At 45.4% G+C, this 19,618-nt stretch overlaps 3 protein-coding genes across 5 annotated transcripts in view; 2 read left to right on the top strand and 1 right to left on the bottom strand.

The window, feature by feature from the left end:
* Nucleotides 1–102: 102 nt before the first annotated feature.
* On the top strand, nucleotides 103–5,426 carry RNF186 (ring finger protein 186). The gene is made up of 2 exons (XM_068171381.1): nucleotides 103–488; nucleotides 632–5,426. The coding sequence occupies exon 2, from the start codon at nucleotides 3,687–3,689 to the stop codon at nucleotides 4,605–4,607; it is 921 nt and encodes a 306-aa protein (XP_068027482.1). The 5' UTR covers nucleotides 103–488; nucleotides 632–3,686; the 3' UTR covers nucleotides 4,608–5,426.
* Nucleotides 5,427–7,297: 1,871 nt separating this feature from the next.
* The window catches only part of TMCO4 (transmembrane and coiled-coil domains 4), a 36,673-nt gene continuing 24,352 nt past the window's right edge, over nucleotides 7,298–19,618 (top strand). Inside the window, exons 1-5 of one of the 2 annotated variants that reach the window (XM_068171451.1) lie at nucleotides 7,298–7,546; nucleotides 9,978–10,162; nucleotides 10,559–10,733; nucleotides 14,597–14,624; nucleotides 16,490–16,622. In XM_068171451.1, coding sequence (XP_068027552.1) covers nucleotides 9,984–10,162; nucleotides 10,559–10,733; nucleotides 14,597–14,624; nucleotides 16,490–16,622 — 515 coding nt within the window. In that variant the 5' untranslated portion in view covers nucleotides 7,298–7,546; nucleotides 9,978–9,983. The remainder of the gene's footprint in view (nucleotides 7,547–9,977; nucleotides 10,163–10,558; nucleotides 10,734–14,596; nucleotides 14,625–16,489; nucleotides 16,623–19,618) is intronic. The other variant, XM_068171452.1, reaches the window with a different exon arrangement.
* The window catches only part of HTR6 (5-hydroxytryptamine receptor 6), a 38,623-nt gene continuing 33,603 nt past the window's right edge, over nucleotides 14,599–19,618 (bottom strand). Inside the window, exons 5-7 of one of the 2 annotated variants that reach the window (XM_068171454.1) lie at nucleotides 16,300–16,593; nucleotides 15,725–15,809; nucleotides 14,599–14,989 (exon numbers count right to left, since the gene is read on the bottom strand). The gene's annotated coding sequence lies outside the window, so the exon portion shown is untranslated. Of the gene's footprint in view, nucleotides 14,990–15,724; nucleotides 16,594–19,618 lie in introns of both variants that reach the window. The other variant, XM_068171453.1, reaches the window with a different exon arrangement.

Here is a 19,618-nt window from a genome sequence, read left to right on the forward strand (position 1 = left end):
GACCGCCGCACCGGGCGCGTCTCACGTGACCGCCGCACCGGGCGCGTCTCACGTGACCGCCGCACCGGGACGGGGCCACGTGGGTGCCCGCCCGCCCGGGGCATCCTCCCGGAGGAGGAGGAGGAGGAAGGGGAGAGGGGGAAACTGAGGCTGCCGATGGGAAAGCGGGAGCGGCGAACGGAAGGACGGCGCAGCCAAGCGCCGGGAGCGGCGTGTCCGCGGGGAAAGGCTGGGGAGGCTGCGGAAAGCAGCGCCACAAATCACCAGCGTTGTACCAAAAGCTGCCGGATTCCGGCTAATTGGCCTCTGCTGCTAATTGCACTCCCCCCCGCCCAAGAGCATTTCCCTGCTGCCCGGCACAGCTCCCGGCCCTGGCCTCACGGGTGGGTGCTTTCTGCTGCCGCTCTGCACCGGGACACGCCGCCCCAGACCGTGTCTGCTCAGCCCCAGATCACCGCTGCGAAATGGACTCGCAGCACATCAGGGAGGTGAGCAGATGGACTACCCGCGAGGTGGCACCAGGAGAACAGGGCTGACAGCAGCGGCAGGGCAGGAGCTGAGCTCAGACAGCAATGATTAATTAAATGTGCTAAGTGTAATAAACTGAATTTCCGCGTCTCGCTTCCTCTAGCGCTGAGGGAGACGCCTCACAGGATGCTGGAAAAGGGGCACAGCAAGATGGGTGATTTGTCTGGAGGTGTGCTCTTGGGGAGGATTTCCTGCCATCCTCTTCGGCTCTCCCACTTGTCCCACAGGAACCAGTTAAAGGAGTCACCCAGCAGCAGCACCCACCAGGGCATCGCTGTGCCCGTGACTGGTTTCCTCTGCTGGTATCGTGACGGAAACTGCCCGATGCTGTCAGAACTGCTGCACATCGGCCGAGTCCACAGGAGGCCAAGATGAGCAGAGGGATGGAGCACCTTCCCCATGAGGGAAGGCTGGGAGAACTGGGATTGTTCAGCTTGGAGAAAAGAAGGCTCCAGGGGGATGTAATTGCAGCTTTTCAATGCCTTTCTGTCGGGGAGCTGACAAGAAAGATGGAGGGAGACTGTGGAAAAAAGCCTGGAGTGCCAGGACAAGGGAGAATGGCTTCCACTACCAGGGGGCAGAGATAGATGGGATATTGGGAAGAAATCCTGCCCTGGGAGGGTGGGGAGGCCCTGGCTGCCCAGAGCAGCTGTGGCTGCCCCGGATCCCTGGCAGTGCCCAAGGCCAGGCTGGACAGGGCTTGGAGCGCCCTGGGACACTGGAAGGTGTCCCTGCCCATGGCACGGGGGGCACTGGATGAGCTTTAAGGTTCCTTCCAGCCCACACCAATCTGGGATTCTGGGATTCTATGAATTTCTAATTCCTAGCTCCAAAGGCACATCCAAACAGCTTTGTGAGGAACGCTAACAAAACAGTCCCAGGAACACACTAAGAGGCTTCACATCACAGGGATTTTTAAGTTGTATATCATTTTTAAGTCAGGGATTTTTAAGTTGCATATCGTTTATCATTTCCTCTTGCGCAGAGTCAGGACAACCTGAACCACAGCTCAGCACAGGGAGAAGCTCACAGGACTATCCCCAGTTTCTTCTGGGATGTTTGGCTTCTGGCACATGAAGATTTTTACTAGGAATGACACAACTGTTCTTTTATATCTATTTCCTGCTATAAACAATTCCACACAAAGCATTTCATAGAAACACATTTTGTTATGCAAACACACTAAAAGCGGGAAAAGAGTGTGAGTACATAAACTGATTGCAAATGATTAATGAGGCAGTAATTAGCCAGAGGAGCATTAATGGGCACATAAGCACAAGGCACATGCCAGCCAGGGAGCATCACTCGTGACACCAGAGACAAAGCGGAGCCGGAATCAGGGCTTGGCTGAAAACTTTGTCAGTGGAGGACAACAAAACACTATTTTTCCAGCACAGAAGCAAAAGACACAGACAAGTCACCCCCATCCAATGGTAGAACACAGAGCAGTTAGACATGGAGCATAGAATCATCCCAACTAGTTTTAAACTTTTTATGTTAGGAGTGTAGTTGTCCCTCTTGATGTCTGTTCCAACATCTGCAAGGTGTTTTTATATTGTTCTAGTAATTAGGAATTAGGAGATTTTAAGATATTTCAATTTTGGACATGGGAACTGACAGAGCAAGTTTGAAGCTTCTGAACTATTGTAATAGTGGTAAGTCTGTTTTCTACTTTCCTGGATCTTTTTAGCAGCATGAACATGCTGACAAAGAGTTATATGAAATGGAAAAGAATATTTTCTTTTTAAAGATAAATGAGTCTTGCAGTTCACCAGCCTACTTCCAGACATTCCTGCACTTTGATACCACCTTCTGCAACAGAGAGATATTCAGGCTCCTAAAATTTGGGGTCATCCAAAAGTCCATCAAGCAACACCACATGCCACATCAGCAGAAATGCAGCAGTGCTCAGGCACTTTGACGAAGTTTGCTTACGACAAACCTTCTATTTCTCAGCAAATAAGAACAAGTTCTTCTCACCTCATCCCCCTCCAGCGAGTTCATGAGATTAGAGCCTCCCTGAACTCCCTGCTCTCCTCATCTGCAATTGTTTCATTTCTTTCTGCTGCTCCTCTCCGCGAGGGAGGGGCTGGGACTAGGTGGCACAGGCAGTGTGAGCATTCAGGAGCACTTGAGGCTACCACTGTGGTACTGTGTGTCTTCTGTTGCTAACACTGACCTCATCTGGCTTTTTGGGATTAGTGATTCTTCCCTTCCTTCCTTCATTCCTTCCTTCCATGGGATTCTTGCTGAGAAACCATCTGTATTTTACTACAAATAAAAAGGTAGAAAGAAATTAGAGACTGAGGGATTTTGTTCAGGTTTTTTTTTTTTCCAGATGAGATGAATATTTACAAAATCACTCAAGAAGGGCATTCCCAAGTGCATGAGGTTGGTTGGTGAACAAACAAAGAAGATAGTCCCACCATCTAGGATACTGGTCTTGATTTTAGTTTCCTGATCCCTCTCATGGACTCTCAGAGACCCTGTGTGGGCCTCAGTCATGCTTCAGTTTGTACTGGAAACCTTCTGATGACTAAAACAAACAGGACAAAAGAGTTATCCTAGGCTGAAAAAAGAGATCACTTAGGATAAAAGAGCTAATAACAATTGGACATTCAACAGTCAAATTAATAATTTCAATCTCGTTCTTCACTTGGTGCTGTAGGGTAGTAAGTATTTCTAAACCAAGAGCAAACTTCCTACCCAGAGAGCCCAAAACTGGTGATACATATGCTTTAATCAAAGCACTGCATTCAGCACACCAATGTCAGAAACGGGTAATTCCCCCAAGCCTGTCACTGTCTAGCAGAGCACTGTTTGGAGAACAATGAAATTGCTTTCATCTAAGAGAGTTCTAATTGAATAATAATGGTAGTGTCTGGCTGTCAGAGTGGTCTGCTAATGCCATGGAGTCTGCTTCCGGACAGGAATTGCCCACTGATATTATCAGTCGTTGTAAACTGTGTTGGCTGGGAAGTCAATCATTAACTCTGGTCCCCATGTCATAAAAACATAATATTGTAAGAGCATGACTCGCTTAAGGCTCTCACTAATCAATCAGGCATACAACAGGAATACAGCAACACATAAAAGGAGCCAGAGGCTCGGGAAATCCTTCAGCTAAGGGGAGACAAGCTGCACCGAGGTTTATCTCCATGGAGAAATCCACTGACAAGCCAAACAAGGAAAACAGATTGTCAGCTCCTGGAGTACTGCAGGCTGAGGCAGACAGTGCAGCGCCCGTGGCAGGAGGTGCTGCAGAAATGAGCAGAGCAGGATCCGTAACACAAAACTCAAAACGTGAGAAGAGAGTGGGATTCACTGAAGAGCGTACTGAAGAAATGGAGAGGCCTTCAGGAACAGAGAGAGACAGTCTTGCTGCCTTTGAACCAGCAGTTTTGGAACGAGACTCTCCAAACTCAAGGCCACTTGCTGTGCTAACGGACACAAACTCTCCCGAAATGAGCACATTGGAACTGAACCACCAGTGCTCAGACACAGCTACCCTGGATATGGACTGCATGATCTGCTTCAACAAGTACAGCATCTACAGAGTCCCAAAGCTCCTGGACTGCCAGCACACCTTCTGTGCTGTCTGCCTCAAGCTGATCCTCAGGAAAGAGGAGAACACCTGGACAATCACCTGCCCCCTTTGCAGAAAACCCACCTTCGTGTCAGGAGGGCTCATCCGCACACTCCAGAATAAAGAAGACATCCTGGAGCGCTTGGAGAACCTTGATTCAAACCCCGAGGTGTACATCAGTGCCATGGGGCTGGACGGCAACAGCTGGACTCAGAGCAGCCAGGACATTTTGAGCACAGAGGAAAACAGCCCAGCACACAGCAGCCTGGCTGTGCAGAGACTCCTGCTGCTCCTGCTGCTTGGGGTGATCCTCGCCATGCTCATCCTCCCCTTTATGTACTCAGGGAGGGTGAAATGGGTAATTTGTCTCCTGCTTACTTTGGGGTTGCTCATGTCTATAGTGCTTTGCTGCACTCCTAAATTCCACTGCAGGTGCAAGAAGGACTCCCCTGCCTCCTGTGACAAGGAGATCCACGTTGTTACTGTTGCTTGAAACAGTGAAACAGTTAACCTGCCTGTCCCAGAGTTCAGGGACTGGGCCAGCCTGCACACTGGGCACACCAGTGAATTTTGGACTTAAAAACAATCTCTCAGAGAATAAATTCAACAGTTGGCTAAACTTGCTCACTGCCAATGCACACTATTGTTAAATCTCATTAGTGGAAACAAAATGAACTATTTATATGTTGATATTTATGTGTTTTCACTTTTTTTTTAAATTTTTTTTTAGTAATTGTGTTGGTTTGCTTTTGCCATTTTGTTCATGTCTGTGCCCCCTCCTGATCAGCCCTGCAGGATGCTATCTGGAACACCTGGGAGGTGATGTCCTGCTAAACCCCAGGGTTGCTGTTCCCACTCTGAACACATGGACACGTTTCCTTGGGACAGTGTGGGAAGTAAGGCTACTAAATCAGGGAGTGGGTGTTTGGAAGAGAATTATTTTAACCCAGATTATCACCTTAATCCCTGGCAGGGATGGGAAAAGGGGATGTCAGTTGATGCTATTTGAAGTTACATACAAAATTGGAGAGGAAGAGGTAAAATCAACACTCCTGATCTTGAGTTTGTGGTTTGCAAAGGGCAAGGCTCAAAAACCTCATGACCCTTGAAATTCCCCACATTATTTAGCACAGAAATAGTTCCTCTCACCTGAATTCCTTTATCTGGCAACCTGCAGGACCTCTCGTCTTGCCCCCTTTTACACTGCCCTTGAAGATGCTCACAGGGGTAAACAGAAATCCATTGACTGCTGTGCCACACCACATGTGATATTTTTAAATGGAATGTCTCCATTAAATTTAAATAATATGAACTGCTCACTGACTTCTGTGTTTCAATTCCTCATGGACAATTAATGTCAAAACAATTCCTAGTTTCCTTATTGACAGGAATTGCAGCTGAGAAAGCGTATTAGGGAGTCTGCAGAGCTGAGTTGGTGAGTAAAGCAAAGCAGTAAAGTGTTGGAGTATTCCTTCATTTAAAAAAATACTTAGTTGCTAAGAAAATACCTTGCAACCCAACTAAAATTAAACTGAGGGAAAAAATAGATGTCTTTAGTTAAACTGCATGTTTAAGTGTGTCAAGGATCTCAAGAGACCTTGGATCAGGTAAATATTTGTGTTTGATAAGAATGGAAACTGATGTCCTGCAGTTGCTCAGTATATAAATACAGAGTGTCTCACAGCAGATAAAACAGATTAGACTAAGAGGGTAGCAGCCCTTGTGCAGCTAAAGTCTTGGAAAACACAGGTTTGTTTTCTGCCAGGAACGGGAGCCTTCAGGGGATAGAAATCCTTTGGATTTTCTCATCTCTTTGGGCAGCAACAGGCTTACTGCAGAATACATATGACATTTGCTAATAACCAACCAGAAAAAAAGCTTTCCAGTTGGGAAAAAAGGCAGGTAGCTTTAAACCCAAACACTATATTGTTCCAAATATAAAAACTGGACCACATATTTAGCTGCACTGAAAATAATTTCAGAAACACTTGTCAAGTCTCAAAGCTCACAGACAATATTCTAGTCAAGTTCCCTTCACCATCACCAGTGGGTGACTGGTACTGTAAAGGTCTGTAACAAATGAATTAATACTGGCCTGAACAGATCACTCACAAGGGATCCTGCCACCCCATGTATGTTTTCAGCACATGGGTGTGAAGACATGAAAACAGAATTAACATGGTCAGTGAAATCTGTTATTACGCTTCACCCTGCCCTTCCAAAAGAATTGTTTTATTACACAATTTTCTACAAAAGGTCAAGAGGAAAGGGCAGCATACAGAGAAGTGTGATTTCTAGGGCGAGACTGGCCCTTTGAAAGAATCCTTATGGATCCATAGAGTTATAGTTTCCTCTTATAGTGCAGCAGCTTCCAAGTTTTCCTTCCGCAGTTCCACTGAAGTGCTTTGCAGCCGAGAGCCACTAACACCCAGGTGACTCTGAGTTCACTGACGCCGGTGGCAGTCGTGAGGCTCTGGAACCTGCTTTCTTTAGAAAAGATTCCCATCTGACAAAATAATTAGGCTCAATAACCATGCAAGACTTCGAAGCGGCAATTAAGTTTATAGAGAAAAGGCTAATGGGATTATATTTCTATTCCAAAATGTAAAGGATTTGCTTGTACTCAAGTTTAATTCATGTTGGTCATTTTGTTAAGAAAGTGTCAGCTCTGAAGTCCCATGCCCTGCTTACCTTACCTGGCTAGCTCCTGATTTTGGACAGTGACTGGGTAACACACTGTGGCTTGAGAGAGAGGAAATTATAATGGGAAATGGGGCTAGGCAGCATCCCCTCATCCCTCGCCATCCCCTCAGGTGCTCCCGGGGTCAGCTCGGTTGGCTGGAGCATGGTACTGACAGCACCAAGATCGTGGTTTTGATCCCTTCTGAGGGATTTTCTTCATGATCACTTCATGATCACTGCGGGGCCCTTCCAGTGCAGAGTGCGCTGTGATGGATCCCCTCAGCGCCCTCCATCCCCTCAGCCCAGCGCAGCCCCCGCCCGCCCGCGCCCTTGGCCGCGCCGATGGCGCAGTGCCGGCGGGCAGGCCGGGCCGGACAGGAAAGGGCGGGCGCTGGCGGCGGTAGGCGGTGCTCGGTTCCCGGTGCTCGGCTCCCGGTGCTCGGTTCCCGGTGCTCGGTTCCCGGTGCTCGGTACTCGGCCGGGCCGGCGGCAGGTCGGGGCCGGGCGGGTGGGAGAGGGGCCGAGCGGAGGCAGCACCGCGGGCTGAGGGGCGAGCGGGCGGGATCGTCGCCTCAGGCCGCTCCCTTGCGCTGGCCGCTGCTTCCCTCCCCTCAGCGTGGCCAGAAGCGCCGCTTTCCGTAAATAAGTGCCTGTGATGGATCAGCAGAGACTTCAGACGTGAAGGACTTGCGGTAAACGTGAACACGGGCAGCTGTGGCGGTGTCTGCCCTCACAGCTTCCCCAGCTGAGGTGCTGCCTTCAGGCTTCTCCATGTGCTGTTCCCTCTCCGCAGCTCTGCTCACTTCACTGTGAGGACATCGCTTCTCAGCCGCTGCTGTGCAAACTTTGGGATTAACTGAATTAAACACGCTCACTTTCCCAACTCCTATGCTTTGGGCTTCTCCATGTCCCTGTCCCTTCGAGCTCTGATCACTGTGGCCCATCCATAACGCATTTATGTGTTCTTGCATTGAGACAGAACTGAATTAACCTCATTCCGTATTTATACCTTGTATCTACAGATTAAAAGCAGAGGCTGTGGTGCTGCCAGCACCTCTGGAGCCATGTGCAGGTCCCCAAAAAATCTCTTTTGCCCAAATGTTTCCACAGTCACAGCATTGTGTGCGATGCGTAACCACAGCTGGGCTGTGCTGTCCCCACTGTGCCTTACACAGAACTCTTTGGCCAGCCCCGTCTGAATAATTACCTACAACAGCTCCTCTGAAGTTAATGAGATGCCTCATTAACTTTGGGAGGTTGTGGAGATGATGGTTTGGTTGCCTTTGTCACATTTTAGTACAAACACGATGCCAGCCTGTCTCTATTTCCTCTTTCAGCTGCAGGGAACTCGTGTATCGTACAGCTTTAGATCCCCAAAGGAATTACCTTTCTGCTTTCCAAACAGGATTGTGTTATCTGCTGTATAAAATACATCATTTCTCAAGAAAACAAGGGGCTTCGTTTGAAAAATGAGAGCTGGAAGTGATAAAAAATTTTCTTTCAAGTGACAGTTCAGATTATGGCAATGCTGTTGATTGCTGAACTACATTGTTCGAAGCAGGGATCGGAATTCCAGTGCCATGAGACATAAAACTTTTGGAATAAATAACTTTTGCAATATGTTTTTAGCTCTCAATTCCCTCATCTTGGATTTGTGGCAAAACTTCTTGCCCCGAGTTTTCTTTAGTAAATCACACACTGCCCTTTTTTTATGCTGTATGTCTGAAAATCCCAAGCCCATTGTTTCCTACATGTTTATAAGGAAAAAGGTACCTGTGTAGAGGGAAGTACATTGATCTGAACATCTTCAGAGCAAAGACTTCCAGAAACTTTCTCTGGGTATTTTAGCTACTCAGCACTCTGAATTGTTTGTTGCATGCCAGGAGCCACCGTGGTGTTGCACCATTATTGCTCCATATTTTATATTATTAGGAAATTAGGTTAAACAGTTGTACTGCTCATGGATCTTTTTTAGCTGCTTCACTTTTCATATGAGTGCAAGTTAAGAAATCAATAAATCTGTCAGGGAAGAGGGTTTTATTTTCAGTGCTGTCTCCCATAATGTGTCCAGAAGTGAGCAGACATGACAAATAATTATAAAATTATTGAAACTTTAGCGTTAGACTATTCCTGGGAAAATTGGTCTGGAAGTTTGGATGTTTAGGGTTTCTGAGTGGGAAGGCAGGACAGACACCTTTCTTAAAGGACCATGACAGATGGCATGAAGAAAATAAATTCTCTTTAAAAAGAGCAGCTCCTGTTGCAGTTTTTTCTTTTAGGGCTCTAAAACAATCCATAAATGGTCTGCATCCCCTGGGAGTCACTTGTAGTGTCATGGGCTCCTAATTCCTATTTAGCTAGGGTGTGGAAGAAAGGAAACATTTTCATTTGAACTATAAAGTGAAATGGGTGATTTGGGCCCCTTAGAAACTGATTGGATCTTAAGGTAGTCAGTAGAAATTCCAGGTGATGGAAGTGAGCCCTGGACCAGGTTGTTATCCACCTTGATATGAATTTGATATGAGCTGTTGTCACCTCTGCCTGAGGTCTCAGTTTGCTGCTGGCACCATCAGGGGAGCAGCTGGAAGCCCATCACTTCAAAGTGTGCACATTTACACTCTAAAAAATAATAGCTTGCCCCAGATCACAATCCATGTGGTGCAGGGATCTTATTTTTAGGGAAAGAGCAGTGGCAGGTTGTATAGAAGCAAAGCACAGCAATGACCATGGGACACATCAAATCCTTCTCAGAGGCTGCAGCTGGACTCAGCTTTCCTAATGCTGTCAGCAAAACAAACAGGAGCAATTTGAGCTGAGGATGAGGGAGGAAAATTATTTCCCAGGCAGCTGTACTGGTCCCTGCACCAGGGGCATAGCTTTTATTTTCATGTTATTTTTGCAGTAAATGTGGGACTGATAGGCCTGAATGGAGCCCAGTTCCAAAGGGAACTTGTCCTTTTGCATCCCAAAGGGAACTTGTCCTTTTGCAGGTTGAAATACTTATGATCACCTAATGTCGCACAAAACGTTTGAGAATTGGTGAACTGTTTTTCTGTGTCCTGTTCCTGTGTCTTCTTTGGTCACAGCAGTGTGTCAAAGGCAATTTGTCTCCTCACTTCCTGGTTTCCAACTGTTTGCTGTTGGTTTTTTTTCTGCTGCTTTTTCCTCCTTGAACTTGCAGGTGAAAATGGCTGCGGAGGAGAAGTGGAAAGGCTGGGCTTCGAAACAGGAAAAGGAGGCTGAGCACGGCGGGGAGAGGGAGCCGGGTGTGCTCCTGGGCCGGCAGCTGGCTGAACCCGGGAGATTCGCGTACGCGGCGCTGTGCGGCACATCCCTCGCCTGGCTGTTCCCTGAAAACGAGCAAAGGTACAAGTGGAGCGAGGCCTGGACAGGCCAGGTGGATTTTGGGTGGTGGCTCAGCCAGAGCTGGTATCAGACTCTGTGCGGGGCCTTCTGAGGTTGGGGAAGTGGAAGATCCTTTCTGTCTTGCACCTGTAAGACTTTTACAATTCAGCACAAAACACATCCGTTAACACTGCAGACATCAAAGCGTGGTCTGAAGCAAGGTCTAGTCCCACTCAGATTGTTTCCTTGTTTATTTAGCCAGTTTGTTTAGCAATTCACCTTCTGACTCCTGATGTTTTGATTTTTGTGTGACTCAATGTTTCAAACCAAGGACTGCTCAAAGCTTCCAAAAATACCCAGTTGTGGAGCCTTGAAATACCCACTTGTGAAACCTTAACTGCTTCTGTTACTTTACAGCTCCTTCAGGACAGAATTCATCAAGGGCTTTGTGAAGTGGCTGGACCTGCCTGATGCTGTCTTACCTGCCATGACAGCCTTTGCTGATGGCCTAGGAGGTGAGGGCACAGAAACTTTCACTGAAATTTTGCTGAAGGATCCCATCTTGAAAGAAAATCCACTTCTCATTACCCAGGTAAGTCCATGTGCTGTCCTCGCCCTTGTTTGCTTTGCAAAAGAGGTTTGTCATATCTTTCGGTTTGCAGCTGAAGTGCTGTTTGTGCAGCCAGGGAAATAAAATCAGTATTTCTGTTAGGCATTTGTTTATAAGCAGCTGTGAAGGGACTGGCAGTCTATCCTTAAGACTTCATGGAAAGGATGATCATGAAACATGGTCACTGTCTGCTGAGTTGTGTCTTTGATGGTTTCACTCTACAGAACAGAGAACTGACAAAGTTTTTACTTTGATTGTGTTACTGCAGTGGTCTCCATTCATACACATGTTGTACAGATTTTAGTGACACCCTGCACACAGTAGACGTGATTTTCACTTGTTTGAAAGCCCCTTCACTATATATATATCACAAACCACCTCCACATACATGCTCTAAGGAGCACAATTTCCAAAGTCTTTTTCCCAGAGTACATTTTGACTAGAAGGAAATTATTATGACTTTATTTTCTTCCACTGAAGAAGTGAAACTGGGACTGCTCCATAATGTTCTGCGGTAAAAGCTGATGGAAAGATAAAAGAGGTGAAGCATTTTGGCAGCGTTTGCTTTTGCTGGGGAAGATCTCTTCTCATTCAACCTCATGTTATGCCATGCAGGGTGAAGAGAGCGTTAGGCTGCTGCTGGTGCCTGTGCCAGACACCCTGCCTACACCCAGTGCTCTGGTATTGACTGATTAAGGGCTATCACACACTCACCTTCAGCAATGGCCTGGCAGAACAGCAGATGTGAGAACTCGGCTGTGTGAGGGGAGATAAGAGAGCAGTGAACTTCTCTGGTCACTTTGACCAGCTGCCATTTCTTCAGCCACCTTTTCCTGTCTCCTGTCAGTCCATGAAATGCCTCAGAGGATCTGCTCCTGGTCCAAATGTTCCAGTGCCCAAAGTCCTACAATAGTACAAGGACAGCAACAGAGATCTTAATAATTTAGGGCAGATCTTCTGAAATGAAAGTGGCTCTTTGGATGCTGTTTGAATTTGAGGAAATTCAATACATCCACACTCATTCTTTCTGCCTTGATGTGCTTCTTGCATTGTTTCCCTCATTCTCTCTGCCTCAGGATGGATTCTCTGCATTGAGGCAAGTTTTCCTGCATTGCTGCTGAGTTTATTAAGGATGAAATTTAGCTTGTGCTTGCTCTGAGCTTATGCTGCATGAGGGCTCCATGTGCTTGTACAAAAGTGGCTCTGGATCAGCAGGAGCACACGGGATTTTGCCCTGACAGGAAACTGAGGATATCCCCTGGATTTTGGTGGAATACAGGAACCACAGACAACTTTGATCAGTTGAAAGCAAAGATGAGGAAAAACTATCAGTCTAATCCCACAGCAGCAATCCCTTACACAGTCATCTGCATGTCGGCAAGATGATTGATTTTGTCGGAGGAGAGGCAGAATGAAAGACTTCAGTAGAACAAGGCAGCAGAGCTGTGTCTGGAAACAAACACTGGTGTGTGGCAAACATAACAATAAGCTGAGATCAGCTTTTTTCCTTCTTACCTGGAAATAAACAAGCTATGGGACAAAGCTTTATGAATTATTGATCTTTTGCTTTATGGTTCTAGTGCTCCTTTGTATTCAGCTGCTGATGATGCAATATTTACTGTTTATTAAGTATCTGCTTTAATTGCTCAGCGCGTTCAGTGGGAAGATCTTGCTGGCACTAATGCTGCATTTTTGAAGGCTCTTCATGTCAAAGGAGCTGAAGAGATGATCCATAAAGTCAGGAGATTAGATGTGAGCTCACCATTGATTCAATGAACATCTGAGGATTATGGATTGTTATCTTTGTGTCTTTTATGTCATTGCAGATGACTAACACAGGCAGATGGTGGTAACTGAATCCTTTAAAGACAGTAGTCATAGCAGGCTATGGGTGTGGTATGAGAAGGCAATGTAATAAAAGAGGTGCAGAAGCTGTGATAGGTAATTAGACATTGAAAATTCTTATTATGAATGTTTTTTGCTCTCAACATATTTAGAATGCCCCTTTTTCCAGTGGTTTCCTACCCACATTGACTGTAATGTGGATTTGGGGCTCTCTGTTGTTAAGGAAATGGGTTTTGAATTTGCATCAACTCAGAAAAAGCTGGCAAAGACTGAATAAAGACTCCCTTCTTTTGTAAGACTTCTCAGTCATATGGGTGGTTGTCTTGTCATGGAGTTTTCATGGAGATTCAAAACACTGACTTCAGAATAAGGTTGCATTATAACAACTGCTGCTTAGGGAGGAAAACAAACCAGCTGTGAACTAATCTAATCACTGCTGGTTGGATTCCAGCTGCCTGCATGTGCAGTATGTGCACAGCCTGAACTGCAGCTTAAATTTGAGTGTACTAACTGGCATGGATGCCATAAAAACAGTTTTGGCAGTTTATCACCAGTTTACCTACGTGCATCCCTGACCTTTTGAAAAGCACGTGTGTACATGCAGATTTATTTGGGGTGGTTTGATACGAGGTGCCACAGGTGATACTGGGCAGACAGGACAGGACCTGAGTCACAGCCCCGGCTCCCTGAGCCTCACTCAGGGAGAGTTTATTGCCCACAAACCATAACCTCCTCCAGAGGCTGCTTATGTCAGTCTGTGGAAAATTGTGGCAACAAGGTCACAAGCTTCACCTTATTCTAGACTCAAGGCCCTTTGCTTGGTCAGCTTTTTGCTCGAGGCTCCTAGCCCTGCACCTTCTGCTGTGCTTTGACACCTCTGTGCCAACTCTTCCCCCAGAAATGCACCCAGAGAGGTGGTGATGGTGCCCACATAGTTCATCCCTGGGCACTCCCAGTACTCAGGCTTTGGGAAACCAGTTACATTCCTCCCTCTGTACTGGTGTCTCCAATTCCCACGCCCCACCAGCCAGCCTGAGGAGCAGTCTGCAGTTTGTCCCTCTCCTGGTTGGTTCAGGATGGTTAGTTCTGCATTCTGCACTTCTCATGGGTAGGACTCTCAGGTTAGAGACGTTTTTACTATACAAACTGTGCTTGGGAACTTACAGGACTAATAATAATAAACTTTTTGGCAGCCTCCTCCATCTTTGGCTGCATTTTTTGTGTTCCCAGAGGGCTGAAAGGATTCTGTGTAAAATTCAGCTGTGCTGTATTTGTGTGTAGGAGAGGGAAGCAGCTCAACTGAGCTGGTGTTTAATGTAGTCACATAAAGAGCTTAGAATTTGTCCAGTGGCAATAAAAGAGGAAAACACAGTTGTAAAAACACTGGTCTCTTATTCATGGATTTATCCATAGAAACCATCTATTGAATTGATTTGTTTTTCCCTTTTTTTATGGTAAAGAGCCAACACAGAAGTCAAGTCCCTCAATCTTGACAGACGGCCATAAATTCTGAGTTTTTAATTCACTTAATCCAAAAGAACTAGATGCCAGTTCAGCCTTACTGCCTAAAGCTGTGAATTCCCAGAATGCCAAAGAAAATAGGGTCCATTAGAGGAACATTCAAACCTGTTAGTGATGTTGCATATGTGACTAGAGGGAGCAGAAGGCATTAGAGTGGGAGGATTAGAGCCCTGCTGCTCCAAACTTTGAAGTCTGGTGTAAGATCAGGATCATAACAAAATAACAAAAAATGTGGGATGCCTTAGCATATACCAAGTGTTATCTGCTTCTGTCCAGCCCTTTGTACTGGCCTTCGGAGAATTTTGGACTGGTTTTGCTCTGTGCTGCCTCACTGAACTGTAACTTTCTGCTTCCCTCTTATGAACTGAGCTGCCACAGTAATTCAATCAGTCTGATGGATTTTATGCCTCCATTTTGATCCCTCCAGACCTACATCATCAATTTTAAATTTAATTTTCTTTTTTTTTTTTTCTCCTTAGGACCTTTTATCGTTCTCTCTTCAAGATGGTAAGTTTGCTTTTTCTTTGTAAAAATAATATAGTTGAGTTTACATCTGATACTTTGAAGTGCTCAAAGAGGTACTATCCTATTTCACCTCAGCTTCCTCTCTGGCAAAAGCTGCACACTCCTTCCCTGCATCCCCTTCAGGAAAAACAACTCTTCTTTTAGGAATGGCTAATAATACCTACAGAAAATTGAAGAGCTCTTCACCTCCTTACCTTCACACAGCATACATTGGCAAGCAGATGTAAATAATGGTGGAGTGGGGTGGTTTTTCTCCAATGTTTCCAGGGAATCAGGTGATCTCTTCCTTTAGGAAGGCAGTAAAGCTATTATGAAAATCTCAGCCTAAAATATTTTCTGCTGGTTGCCTAAAAGAAAAAAAAAAAAAAAGCAGGGTATAATTTCCAGAGTGTCCTGTGAAGCCTATTATAAATAAATGTGATTTTTCTCACATATTATATTACACATAAAACAATTCTCTGGTTTGCAATCCATTACATGGATTAGTCTGATAAAATTAATGAAATAAAGACTGTCTGCTGAACAAAATGTTCATTTCTAAAAGAAGCCTGGATTCTATCATTACTTGCATTTTTTCAATCTCTGTGTTTTAACATGTTCTCACAGAAGAGAAGTCACTGATTGCTGATTAGCCTGTTGCACTGCAGAACAAAACAAGTTTTGTTCTTGCTTTATTTTTAATGGAAAATTGACAAGTCAGTTATTGCAAAACCACTTATTTTGGGAGGCTGGAATTTAGGAGAAATATCTTTCCAAGTCTCGCTGCCTTCCCACCAGGCTGGTGAGGAAGCAGCCCAGCAATGTCAGCAGACAGAAAAAAGAAGGGGGCTCATTCCACCTGCCTGGACTTGCAGGACGTGCCACATTTCGGGAAGGAGCGAAGATAAATCCTGCCCTCATTTCTCAACTAAGCACAAACTGATCAAGAGTGTCATTAAAGGCTATGGAATTAGTTTGGTATCTTGGTAATGATGGTAATAAATAAACAATCTTAATAGATTGCCCAATGCCATATTTGATCTACGTGCAGCGGGTATCGCAAACATTCTTTGTAATTGGGTCTTGCTGGTATCTTCACCCACCTTGAGAAAAACAATGGTGTTTTTCATCCCAGAGTGCACCAAGAACCATTTATAAAAGCCAAACATCAGGAAGTAGTAGGTGCTGCTGAGAGAAACACATTAAAAAAGCAAGAGTTGGCACAAATAATTTAAAATCTATTACATTTAAGATGTCTTTTCTTCTAAGATGTCTTTTCTTCAAGAACACCTGCTTATAAAACCAGGAATAATCAGTTCTGTTGTCTGCTGTTGACTGAGTGCACTGTCCACTCCTGCATCTCCATCAGGGAGTGTAAAAGCAAACATTTGTCCGTGGTGCTGCTGGGGGAGCTAGTGTGCAGCTTTACACTCCTGAGTGCCTCTTGTTGCCACCAAAGAGAAAGCTTTTGCATGGAGGTGCATTTTTACAAAATGCCACCTTCCTGCAGTGGTGCAGTTGAGGTGGGCTGTGCTCAGTTACCCACACAGATTTGATATTTCCAGTTAGCAGTGGTCCTGCTGCAGCATTTCTCTGTTGAAAAGTTGCCAGCCAGCCTCTGCCACAGAGGATGGAGACCAAAGGATCTGAGATCCTTTTCCTGCCACAGAGGCATTACCTGGTGTAGTGGCTCTATTTGCAGGGAAGAAGGATTTTCCATTTATCAGTCTCTTCTCATGTTCCTGGAGGAAAAAGAGGGCCTGGGGGAGGAGCTGCTCTGTGACACATTCCTTGGAGTACTCTGCTCCTTAACTAAACTGTGTCATCAGACTGATCAGACTGATTTCCTGGGCGTTTCTCTCTTCAAGGATCCTATGATGCTCGAGCCAGGGTGTTGATCTGCCGTGTCAGCTGGCTGCTGAGAATTCCCTTGGAAGATCTGGAAGCCCTGGAGGAATCTCTGCTTGAGAGCCTGAAGGAACAAAAAGAGGAAGAGTCAGAGTGAGAACATTTGGGTTGATATCGGATAAAAAAACACTGCCAGTGCTCAAAAACTTAGCAGTAATTACTTGTGCCTAAGTCCAGTCTCTGATTATTCCCCACATGGCTCTTACTGTAATCATTTATGGCTTGATTAGGGTTGCAGAGCCCTCACAGCACTGACAAGAAGAAAAGCTCAGCATTCTTAAAATCAGAGCTGAGACCTGGCCTTGCACACTGGTAAAGGCTGTTCTGCACTGAGCTGCCTCCTTTCCTCTTTCCAGTTGCTTCTCAGAGACTGCAGATTTTGCATAAATACATCACAAAGATCTTGTTGTCTCTTGGCCCAATATCCTTCAGATAGAACTGCCTCTTGCAGAATGAAGTTCCTACAACGAATCAGGATTAGATCCTCAGCTGTTCATTGTCTCTGGATCTGTCTTTAAGCATCTTTAAGAGACAGCTGGATGACTCCTATTGAAGGGAGATTCCTGAGGGCAACAGGCTGAATCTTCAGATATGTACAGACCTGGCTCATAATTCTATGTTATTAACATAGGATTAATTCTTGGTATCTATAAGAGATGTAGTATCTTTATATTCCTCTCATCAGGCAGGAATTGTGCGACAGTTTAGCAATATTTAAGGCAGTAAACATGTCCCTACTGGACTTGCAAGGGAAATGTTTTCATCTGTCAACTCAGCAAACAGGTTATGAGATTACCCTGAATGCTAATAAAGCCTTCAGTCGACATCCTTGCCATGGTTCAGCTCAGATGTTTACCATGGGGTCCAGCATGTGATGGGTAACTTCCAGTAACAGCTGTGTTTAAATAATGCTTAACTTTATAGCACACTGTAAAAAGGGAAAGTCAGAATAATCTCAAAGATCGTGGACTTCTAAACATTTGGTGTGCAGGAGCAAGGGTTGGTATTAATGGTGACTGTTTTGCTGTAGTTTGTGAAAACAAACTCAGTGCTGACCCTTTAAGCTGTATCTGATAACAACGAAAGAACAGTGTGGATTTCAAACCCTGCTGCCAGCCCAGTGGGCTTCCTGTGTGTCTGCTGTGGGATTCCTAGCTTGTCCTTTGCCCAAATTGCAGCCATGGGAGTAAATGTCTATTGGATAAAAAGAGAAGAAAAATCCTTTTGGTGAGAGGAGCCCAAGACCACAGTGTGAACACATTGTTGTTGCTGTGCTTAAACAAGGCTGAAATTTGTGGGGAATTGATGACCCTTTCTTTGGTTTGAAGTCAGGAGTCAATGGGGAAAGGAAGAAAAATATAAACCTGTCACCACCTTGACCTCACAGATTTTGGAATACCATTATGCACTTGGGATGCTTCCAACTTTGACCAGCCAGAGGTTTTGGAACAGAAATAACCAACCAGGGCTTTGCCAGCTCCTGCACAGGTGTTTTTACTGATATTTTTTAACAGGAGGTTTTGCTCCTGCCTTTGCTGCTGTGGGTATGTTGGATTGAAGCCCAGAACCTATGAGATTAAATGTACAGTCCTCTAAAGAATAATGCTCAAACCACTTAAACCGTGATAGTTGTACCAAATGTGCTCTGACCTGCAGGTGAGAACCTTTCTTTTGCACACAATTCTGTAAGAAACTGGAAAACATCACAACATTTGCTTGCTAATGTGTGCTTCTGCACCTTTCCTTATTGGAAAATCACCTGTAATTCCCCATAACAATCTCTCTGAATATAATTTGTGGTTCAGGCAAGAAGCTGCACATCTGAGCTCAGTGAGGGTAGAGAAATACCAGAAGCAGCAGTTAATTACTGCAGTGGATAAAAGCAGTCTGGTAATGCAGTGATAATGGTAATGGAGGAGACATTAGGAAGCAGCTGCTGGCAGCTCCAGAAGGGAAGAAGTGACAGGCAAAACTTCTCCTTTTATTTACTGCATTGGCAGGCAGGATTTAGCTGCCACTCTCTTTCTCCCCACATAACTCAAACTGCTCATTATTCCAACTGACTCCAAGTTAGACATGTTCCAGCTCTCTTGTCATTATTCTCAGCCTGAGACACAGTGCAGTGACTGTAAAAGCTGATGAACCTCATGTAGAACAGAAATTGCTGGGTATTGCTAGCTTAGGTATGAACAGCCTGGCTGCAGCACTCGTATAAAGAACTCCAGGAGCAATTTTATCCTAAGCCAAGCATTCAGATTGGTGACTAAGGCACAAAGTAGAGCATTTGGTGAGGATGAGAGGAAATGGCCTCAGGCTGCGCCAGAGGATGTTCAGATTAAATCAGGAGGAATTTCTTCGTGGAAAGGGCTGTCAGGCATTGGAAGGGGCTTCCCATGGAGGTGGTGGAGTCCCCATACCTGGAGGTGTCCAAGGAACAACTGGACATGGCACTCAGTGCTCTGGGATGGGTGACAAGGTGGGCATTGGGCACAGCTTGAACTTGATGGTCCTGGAGATCTTTTCCAAGCTCAGTGATTCCATGAATCTCTGATAGCCAAACCCTGCTTTGTCCATGGGGCTGTAGAAGTGGCTGTGCCTATGCAGAAATTGGAGAGGTGTTGCTCTCTGCAGACACCATGCTTGCAGCTGCATAAGGTAATGAGCAGCGGTTTTTTGGAGGGGCTCTGTGGAGACAAAGTCTCTGTGAGGTGCAGGTCCGTGGGAGTTCTGCCAGTGAGTGCAGTGACTCAGGGGTTTCACCCAATGAGCTCCATCCCCCTCCTGCTGTGCCTCACAAAGCTGCATATTGTTTGGGACTAGTGTAAAATTGTCTTAATCAAAATTACAATGTGCTTAGGGGTTCCAGGAAAGATTAAGCAATTATATGGATAATGAAAATCCAAAATTAGGCTAGGATTAACAGTGAAAATATCCAAGTTTGGAAGCAAGATAAATTGTCACATTTCAAGGCCTGGATTAACTGCTGTTTAAACAGGCCAGAAGGAACCTTCCTCTTGAAACAACTTATTCCAGAGTCCTCTGTTTCTCCCACTTTCCTCTGAAATGGAAGCACTTATACTTCTTGTAAG

The sequence above is a fragment of the Anomalospiza imberbis genome, chromosome 23 (assembly GCF_031753505.1).
Source record: "Anomalospiza imberbis isolate Cuckoo-Finch-1a 21T00152 chromosome 23, ASM3175350v1, whole genome shotgun sequence".
Lineage (NCBI taxonomy): Eukaryota > Metazoa > Chordata > Aves > Passeriformes > Viduidae > Anomalospiza > Anomalospiza imberbis.